The sequence below is a fragment of the Phocoena phocoena genome, chromosome 3, assembly GCF_963924675.1.
Source record: "Phocoena phocoena chromosome 3, mPhoPho1.1, whole genome shotgun sequence".
Classification (NCBI taxonomy): domain Eukaryota; kingdom Metazoa; phylum Chordata; class Mammalia; order Artiodactyla; family Phocoenidae; genus Phocoena; species Phocoena phocoena.
Window position 1 is genome coordinate 118,263,419 of NC_089221.1, and position 9,766 is coordinate 118,273,184.

The 9,766-nt window shown below is 46.6% G+C and overlaps 2 protein-coding genes across 2 annotated transcripts; both read left to right on the forward strand.

Moving 5' to 3' along the window:
- Positions 1-420: 420 nt before the first annotated feature.
- Positions 421-2,937, forward strand: LOC136120259 (protocadherin alpha-10-like). Its single transcript, XM_065873701.1, has one exon. The coding sequence runs from the start codon at positions 421-423 to the stop codon at positions 2,935-2,937; it is 2,517 nt and encodes an 838-aa protein (XP_065729773.1).
- A 3,085-nt stretch (positions 2,938-6,022) lies between these two features.
- On the forward strand, positions 6,023-8,467 carry LOC136120260 (protocadherin alpha-10-like). The gene has a single exon (XM_065873702.1). The coding sequence runs from the start codon at positions 6,023-6,025 to the stop codon at positions 8,465-8,467; it is 2,445 nt and encodes an 814-aa protein (XP_065729774.1).
- Positions 8,468-9,766: the final 1,299 nt, after the last annotated feature.

Consider the following 9,766-nt stretch of genomic DNA (forward strand, 5'->3'; position numbering starts at 1 on the left):
TTCAGCTAAAGACAATCATGGTTAGGGAAGGAATTACTTCTCTGTGATTTTCCACTCAAGAAAAACGCGGCACTACGTATCGACAATGATTATTATTATATATAAAAGAAACGTAATGTGAGTCTTTGAAAGTCCATAGAGACCCAAATATGTGAAAATAGAATGAAAAGATAGGAACAAGAGTTGTTAAACTCATGGAATTGTACTTACACATTAAGCCACCGGGTGTCGCTGTCTTCCACAAAATGGCTTTTCAGAACAAAGGCATGATCCTGTTTCTCAAGGACTAGGAAAGAGCTACGTTCGGAGATCTCAGCCATTTCAATAAAATTGGATGCAAGAAATCGAATAGAAAAAATCGGAGCGGTGGGTGTGTTCTGGACGCCGAGTCACTGATTTGTAAAACAGGAGAAAGTTATGATGTTTGTCTACAGACCTATCAGGCAGAGAACCCAGCGCCTGCTTCTCTTGTTTCTGCTCATTGCAGCCTGCGAGACAGGGAGCAGCCAGATCCATTACTCGCTCCCGGAGGAAGCCAAACACGGCACCTTCGTGGGCCGCATCGCCCAGGACCTGGGGCTGGAGCTGGAGGAGCTGGTGCCGCGCCTGTTCCGGGTGGCGTCCAAAGGCCGCGGGGACCTTCTGGAGGTAAATCTGCAGAATGGCATTTTGTTTGTGAATTCTCGGATCGACCGGGAGGAGCTGTGCGGGCGGAGCGCGGAGTGCAGCATCCACCTGGAGGTGATCGTGGACCGGCCGCTGCAGGTGTTCCACGTGGAGGTGGAGGTGAAGGACATTAATGACAACCCGCCGGTCTTCTCTGTCTCAGAACAAAAGCTCTCAATTTACGAATCTCGACTGCTTGACTCTCGATTTCCTCTAGAAGGTGCATCGGATGCGGATATCGGAGAGAACGCAATGCTTACTTACAGACTCAGTCCAAATGACTTTTTCACTCTTGATATTATAAACAAAAAGGACAAAGGCAAATTTCCAGTGCTTGTTCTACGAAAACTGCTGGATCGTGAAGAAAATCCTCAGCTTCAGTTGTTATTAACGGCAACTGATGGAGGCAAACCCGAACTGATGGGATTTGTTACTCTGCTGATCCTGGTGTTAGACGCCAATGATAATGCACCTCTATTTGACCGATCCGTTTATGAAGTTAAGATGTATGAAAATTCAGCGAACCAAACATTAGTCATCTGGCTAAATGCTTCTGATGTGGATGAAGGGATAAATAAGGAAATAATATATTCGTTTAGCTCTTTGGTCCCACCCAGCACAAGAAGGAAATTTCTAATGAATGAAAGCACAGGAGAAATAAGAGTAAACGATGCTATTGACTTTGAGGATAGTAATACTTACGAAATTCATGTAGATGTTACAGATAAAGGAAACCCACCTATGGTTGGTCACTGCACTGTCCTAGTGGAAATCCTGGATGAAAACGATAATTCACCTGAGGTGGTTGTCACTTCTTTGGCTCTTCCGGTGCGAGAGGACGCTCAGGTGGGCACCGTCATCGCCTTAATCAGCGTGTCCGACCGTGACTCTGGCGCCAACGGGCAGGTGACCTGCACATTAACACCTCATGTCCCCTTCAAACTGGTGTCCACCTTCAAGAATTACTATTCGATGGTGCTGGACAGCGCCCTGGACCGCGAGAGCTTGGAGAACTATGAGGTGGTGGTGACAGCGCGGGACGCGGGCTCGCCTTCCCTGTCGGCCACAGCCAGCGTGTCCGTGGAGGTGGCCGACGTGAACGACAACGCGCCCGCGTTCGCGCAGCCCGAGTACACGGTGTTGGTGAAGGAGAACAACCCTCCCGGCTGCCACATCTTCACGGTGTCGGCGCGGGACGCGGACGCGCTGGAGAACGCGCTGGTGTCCTACTCGCTGGTAGAGCGGCGGGTGGGCGAGCGAGCGCTGTCGAGCTACGTGTCGGTGCACGCGGAGAGCGGCAAGGTGTACGTGCTGCAGCCGCTGGACCACGAGGAGCTGGAGCTGCTGCAGTTCCAGGTGAGCGCGCGCGACGCGGGCGTGCCGCCTCTGGGCAGCAACGTGACGCTGCAGGTGTTCGTACTGGACGAGAACGACAACGCGCCCGCGCTGCTGCTGCCCGGAACGGGCGGCGGGGCGGGCGCGCTGAGCCAGCTGGTGGCTCGGTCGGTGGGCGCGGGCCACGTGGTGGCGAAGGTGCGCGCGGTGGACGCGGACTCGGGCTATAACGCGTGGCTGTCGTACGAGCTGCAGCCGGCGGCGGGTGGCGAGCGCAGCCCGTTCCGCGTGGGGCTGTACACGGGCGAGATCAGCACGACGCGCGCCCTGGACGAGGCGGACGCGCCGCGCCAGCGCCTGCTGGTGCTAGTGAAGGACCACGGCGAGCCGGCGCTGACGGCCACGGCCACCGTGCTGCTGTCGCTGGAGGACAGCGGCCAGGCGCCCAAGGCCTCTACGCGGGCGTCGACGGGCGCCGCTGGCGCGGAGGCCGCTCTGGTGGATGTGAACGTGTACCTGATCATCGCCATCTGCGCGGTGTCCAGCCTGTTGGTGCTCACGCTGCTGCTGTACACGGCGCTGCGGTGCTCGGCGCCGCCCAGCGAGGGCGCGTGCGGGCCCGGGAAGCCCACGCTGGTGTGCTCCAGCGCGGTGGGGAGCTGGTCTTACTCGCAGCAGAGGCGGCAGCGGGTGTGCTCTGGGGAGGGGCCGCCCAAGGCAGATCTCATGGCCTTCAGCCCCAGTCTTACGCCGTGTCCACTACCAGACGTAGAAGGGGAAGAACAGTCTACTGGAGGCAACCACTCTAGCAAGGTGGGTTATTGGTTTTCAATTTTTATAGTTTGCTTCGTGAATATTTTATTTCACCGCTTTTCCCCTCAAATATGTATCTTGGAATACCTTCATTCTTTGTCTAAATATCATGTATTTATATAATTCCTCAAATATTCCTTAGTAATTCCATTTGTAATATAGTTTATTCTAAAAGTTCACTTTATATTCTATATACAGTACCTTGTGCATCAACTTTTGCTGAATACTTCAATTTTTAATATATGCCATTTTTCTCAATTCATTTATATTTTCCAATATAAATAGTTGATGTCGGTTGAAGGTTTTTATTTTTTTCATAAACTATTTTTTATTTTACAAATATTTGTCAGATTAGTACTTTATAGTTTTATTTAATTTTTAAATCTAAAAATTGAAATAACCTTGCTACAGTAACAAAAACCTGCTACGAAAAAAAAAAAAAAAAAAAAACTTGCTACGATCAATTTCCTTCACGATGAAAATGTGGTTTTTGCTCCCTAAGTACAGAATGTGTAGTGCAACATAACATAATGCATACTAGAACTTCAGTGTTTACACTTTGTTCTTTTTTTTTTTTTGGTGGTACGCGGGCCTCTCACTGTGTGGCCTCTCCCGTTGCGGAGCACAGGCTCTGGACGCGCAGGCTCAGCGGCCATGGCTCACGGGCCCAGCCGCTCCGCGGCATGTGGGATCCTCCCAGACCGGGGCACGAACCCGTGTTCCCTGCATTGGCAGGCGGACTCTCAAACAATGCGCCACCAGGGAAGCCCTACACTTTATTCTTAATAGTAGATTATGTAGATTGGAAGATTACCATTTTAAAAAGTCCTAATCTATGGAATTAAATTAAGTGTTTTGAATTTTAAATGTTTTTTTTTAATTTTTATTTTAGTTTTTAACTTTTTTTTTTTTTTTTACTGAGTTTAGTCGGATAATGTCTGCCACTGGCTCTGTTATTAACATAAATATTTTAAAAAACCTTTGTAGACAGTTTAATTCAATTCAGAATGACTGAAATTTTAGGATGAAACCATAAATTTTCCCAAATCAAGGATTGCTTTTAACATTCTTGACAAAAAAAGGAGTTAGCCCATTTCTTTTAAAACTTCTTATTTTTATAAACATATTTAACACGCTCTTTATTAGATGACATTAAAATGAGACTGATCATGAATATTCCTTTGCTCTTGGCAGCATAGTATTTGTGATACCTTGTTTCAAGGTGAGAGGGACTTCCCTAGTGGTCCAGTGGTTAAAACTCTGCGCTTCCACTGTAGGGGGTGAGGAGTTCGATCCCAGATTGGGGAACTAAGATCCCACATGCTGCGTGGTGGGGGGGGGGGGAAAAAGAGTAATGAACCCATAGGTTTATTGGTATACTGTAGTAATTAGCTATATGATAGCCTTGGAACGTAGGAGCTTTAAAAACTATCTCTCATATGTACTTAATTAGTGAAGGAATTTTTTTTTTTTTTTGCCCCGGACGCGCAGGCTCAGCGGCCATGGCTTGCGGGTCCAACCGCTCCGCAGCATGTGGGACCTTCCCGGACTGGGGCACGAACCCGAGTCCCCTGCATTGGCAGGCAGATTCTCAACCACTGTGCCACAAGGGAAGCCCTGAAGGAATTCTTAAAAGCAAAAATAGAATGGACCTACAGCATGGAGTCATTCCTAAAGGGAATGAAGTATTTCAATCAGCAAACATGAGGAGGTTTATTTCCTAGTCATGTCTTTTTCTCAAATTTAGCCACCCCCACGTGCTAAAGTTTTTCCTTCTCTTCTTTAGGTAAATATGTTGGTCTTGAACTTATGGCTTCCACAATTAATAAAAGAACTAGCTGTAGTTAGAACTGTAAATCTTTGGCATAGATTTAATTATTGAATCACTATTTTAAAATGTGTTTAAAATAAAGACTGTAGCTATTACATAAAATCTAAGATTTCCTTGGGTAAACATTTATAATTTTTTTTAGTAGGGAAATTCAGGATTAAAGTATTTTTCTAAGACAACACTGATAAACTTTATTGCAATCAATAATTATGCAAATTTCAGCATTTGAAAAAATTTGAGTAAAACAAGAAAATAAAATTGAGTGATTAAATGAGATTTAGAATACTCTTGATACCCTAATCTCCTTAAACCCATTCTGGAATAGAATGGGTATAAACAAAGTGACAAATATAACTTGAATTCCTCATCAGTGGGTTTTTTTTTTGTGGGGGGTAGAAAGAGATTACTTTTACAAATAGCAATGAATATAATGCAAATTTACACTGTCCTTCAGGTTGGAAACTACAGCATTCACCCTGAGCACATACAGTAATTGAAAAAAAAACTTTTAAATGAGACAAAGGTAAATATGTTTTGTATTTCCAGGAGTCAGTACTTGGTAAATTCATTAACATCGAAGCAAATATGGTTTTTGGACAAACTGATAAGTAGCTTGCATATGAGCATGGGTTTGAAACACCCTCAAGTTGAGATGATAACTTAGAGAACTGGTATTTTGAGTTATCCTCTACACAATTGGACTAAATGTTTAGAATAATTTACATAGTATAAATATTAAGCAATAGAACATTATAGAGTGTTAGCAATGGAGTAAACTTAATAAGGAGCCATTCAAAAATGATCTATTTCTAAAAGTCTAAAAAACTGTATTGCTAATAACCTACATATATGGATTTTTTTCATGTTCATATACATAACATAGCGCTCTAATACGTTCTCTTAGATACCCATATCCAAGATAAAACTCTTCTTGGAATTCTAATTTGTAAAACCGAACCACCTTTAAAGAGCTAGTGGTCACACACAAAGAATATATAATGAAAGAATTAAAATTACACACACACACACACACACACAAACACACACACACAATGGACCAATATGAAGGAATCACGAAAGAAGCAATATAAGTGAAAGAAAGTACAAACGATAAACACACTTCCACTTTAAGCCACAGGATGTCGTTGTTCTCCAAGGAGAGGATTGTTTTAACCGAAAAAAAAAAAAAAATAATAATAACGATTATTCTCGCACCATAAAGGCTCGCCACTGTTCCGGTGCTTTATAGACTATAAACACACCCATATTGTTAAGATCAGCTGGGATATCAGGAACAAAGACTCAGAAGGAAGGTCTCAAAAGGACTACATATTTCTACGCATGAAGTGTTTATTTACTAACCAGAAGCGAGTCACGATGTTAACTTCAGGACCAGAGAGGCAGGGAGCCTGGCTCCTGCTTCACTCGCTTCTGCTCCTCGCAGCATGGGAGACAGGGAGCAGCCAGGTCCATTATTCGGTCCCCGAGGAAGCCAAACACGGCAGCTTCGTGGGCCGCATCGCCCAGGACCTGGGGCTGGAGCTGGAGGAGCTGGTGCCGCGCATGTTCCGGGTGGCGTCCAAAGGCCGCGGGGACCTTCTGGAGGTAAATCTGCAGAATGGCATTTTGTTTGTGAATTCTCGGATCGACCGGGAGGAGCTGTGCGGGCGGAGCGTGGAGTGCAGCATCCACCTGGAGGTGATCGTGGACCGGCCGCTGCAGGTGTTCCATGTGGAGGTGGAAATAAAGGATATTAACGACAATCCGCCTGTATTCCCAGCGACACACAAAAATCTCTTTATTTCCGAAACTAGGCCTCTTGACTCTCATTTTTCACTAGAGGGCGCCTCCGATGCAGATATCGGGGCCAACGCTCTGCTGACTTACAGACTGAGCCCCAATGAGTATTTCTCTCTGGAAGTACCGACCAACGACGAGCAGGTAACACCGCTCGAACTAGTACTAAAAAAACCTTTAGACAGGGAAGTCACTTCAGAGCTTCTCTTGGTGCTCAAAGCAACGGATGGGGGCAAACCTGAGCTGACAGGCACTGTAGAGTTAAACATCACAGTGCTGGATGTAAATGACAACGCCCCAGTGTTTGACAAAGCAGTTTATCGTATAAAATTACTGGAAAATGCAAGAAACGGTACACTGGTTATTAGACTTAACGCCTCGGATTTGGACGAGGGTTCAAACGGCCACATTCTTTATTCCTTTGCAACTGATGTCTCCTCTAATACAGAAGCCTCTTTTCGCATAGATTCAAACAGTGGAGAAATAAAAGTGAATGGAAAAATAGATTTTGAAGAAATTAAATTATGGAAACTTCAAATAGAAGCAGTTGACAAAGGAAACCCCCCAATGTTTGGTCACTGCACAATCTTGATAGAAGTCTTGGACATCAACGATAATGCCCCAGAGTTGCTAGTGACGTCACTGTTGCTTTCTATTCCAGAGGATGCTCCACCGGGGACTGTCATCGCTCTAATCAGTGTAACCGACCATGACGCCGGTGGCAATGCGCGGGTGACCTGCTCACTAACACCCCAAGTCCCCTTCAAACTGGTGTCCACCTTCAAGAATTACTATTCGCTAGTGCTGGACAGCGCCCTGGACCGAGAGAAAGTGTCAGAATATGCTCTAGTACTGATCGCGAGGGACGGGGGCTCGCCTTCTCTGTCGACCATGGCCAGCGTGTCCGTGGAGGTGGCCGACGTGAACGACAACGCGCCCGCGTTCGCGCAGCCCGAGTACACGGTGTTCGTGAAGGAGAACAACCCGCCCGGCTGCCACATCTTCACGGTGTCGGCGCGGGACGCGGACGCGCTGGAGAATGCGCTGGTGTCCTACTCGCTGGTGGAGCGGCGGGTGGGCGAGCGAGCGCTGTCGAGCTACGTGTCGGTGCACGCGGAGAGCGGCAAGGTGTACGTGCTGCAGCCGCTGGACCACGAGGAGCTGGAGCTGCTGCAGTTCCAGGTGAGCGCGCGCGACGCGGGCGTGCCGCCTCTGGGCAGCAACGTGACGCTGCAGGTGTTCGTGCTGGACGAGAACGACAATGCGCCCGCGCTGCTGCTGCCCGGGACGAGCGGCGGGGCGGGCGCGCTGAGCCAGCTGGTGGCTCGGTCGGTGGGCGCGGGCCACGTGGTGGCGAAGGTGCGCGCGGTGGACGCGGACTCGGGCTATAACGCGTGGCTGTCGTACGAGCTGCAGCCGGTGGCGGGTGGCGCGCACAGCCCGTTCCGCGTGGGGCTGTACACGGGCGAAATCAGCACGACGCGCGCCCTGGACGAGGCGGACGCGCCGCGCCAGCGCCTGCTGGTGCTGGTGAAGGACCACGGCGAGCCGGCGCTGACGGCCACGGCCACCGTGCTGCTGTCGCTGGAGGACAGCGGCCAGGCGCCCAAGGCCTCTACGCGGGCGTCGACGGGCGCCGCTGGCGCGGAGGCCGCTCTGGTGGATGTGAACGTGTACCTGATCATCGCCATCTGCGCGGTGTCCAGCCTGTTGGTGCTCACGCTGCTGCTGTACACGGCGCTGCGGTGCTCGGCGCCGCCCAGCGAGGGCGCGTGCGGGCCCGGGAAGCCCACGCTGGTGTACTCCAGCGCGGTGGGGAGCTGGTCTTACTCGCAGCAGAGGCGGCAGCGGGTGTGCTCTGGGGAGGGGCCGACCAAGGCAGATCTCATGGCCTTCAGCCCTAGTGTCCCTCCAGGTTCGAATTCTGGAGATATTGGAGACCAACAGGAATTTTGCGAGAATGTAAGTACAGTAATTCTGAGATGTATCATGCCTCTTAATGTCAATCACATAGTAGTTCACTAACAAATTACTGTTAAGTCCATTGCTTCAGTTATTTGTTGTCTTTTTCTTGCGATGGTTTTTTCTAAAGCACAATGGAAGTACAGCCATTTTTATTACTTTTCACCACAGTCTTCTTGAGTATACGGGGAATATTATTTAGTTGGAGAAATAATAATAATAGTAAAAATGAAATAGACTGCTAAAGCTCCCTGTAAATAAGCAAGGCTAAGTCAGCCAGGAAGGAGACAAGGATCACTGATGGGAAATGGAGGATGTGGGTGAGGCTCAAATCTTCTACTTCTCAATTTTGCAGCAAGTTCATTCTTCCTATTCATTTTCTTATTCTGTTTGGTGTCCTCTACGCATTATGTTTATGCATTCAAAATTACCCTAACAATTCATAATTTGGTTTTTGGGGGTTTATACATGTGTACGTTCTTACCTTCCTATAATCTATAAGCTTGTGTATTACTGACGGGCATGGGCTGTTAAGGTGGCCTCATTTTATAAATGATTTTGTTTCTTTATAATCAATGACATGCTTCTTTGAGAAAGTAGGTAGAATTTTAGCCTTTCCTTTGGGAATGATTTTACTTTTTTTGTCTTTAATCCCCTCATAATTTAAACTTATTTTCTTCATAGTCTTCAGCTGCTTCAGATAGACAACTTAAAATTTTTTCTAATGTAATGACAATTTTGCTAGTTGCCTGTTGAATGCATTGCTGCTCTCCTCCACATTAATTTCTGCCATCTTCTAATTTATTTGGAAATTTTATTTGAGCATTGACCATACTTATATTTCTTCCATTCATGGTACCTGTAATGAGGCTGTATGAAAATATTTTAGAGTGGGAAAATTCACACTTCTTTGTGCTTTGAGGTTCAAAAGGGTCTTCCCATATAGGGGAATTGTGATACTTCTGCCTGTATTCACCAAGATGCCTGGTCTTCAAAATAACATTGCTCTAAATAATTTAAACATAACAGTCATGGCATATATATAAAGGGACTTCCATTTGACAATGGTGCTGTTGGTCACATTTCAGTATTTAACATTGTGTACTCAAAATGTTTTTAACATTGAGTACTTTAGATATATTGATACAAACTCTTTTTTTGTCTCAATGCTATGATCATGTGAATTGTTTTCTTTAAAGATATCACAGAGAACTTGAAATTAGAGCTGTAAGGGTGTGAATCAAGTAATGTGGAAGTTTATTTTGTTCTTTTTGGCTCAAATGTACAAATTAGAGATTCTTTAATTGTACTGAATGGAGAAATAAATTATATATGATATATTTACATATGGGAGGAGAACCA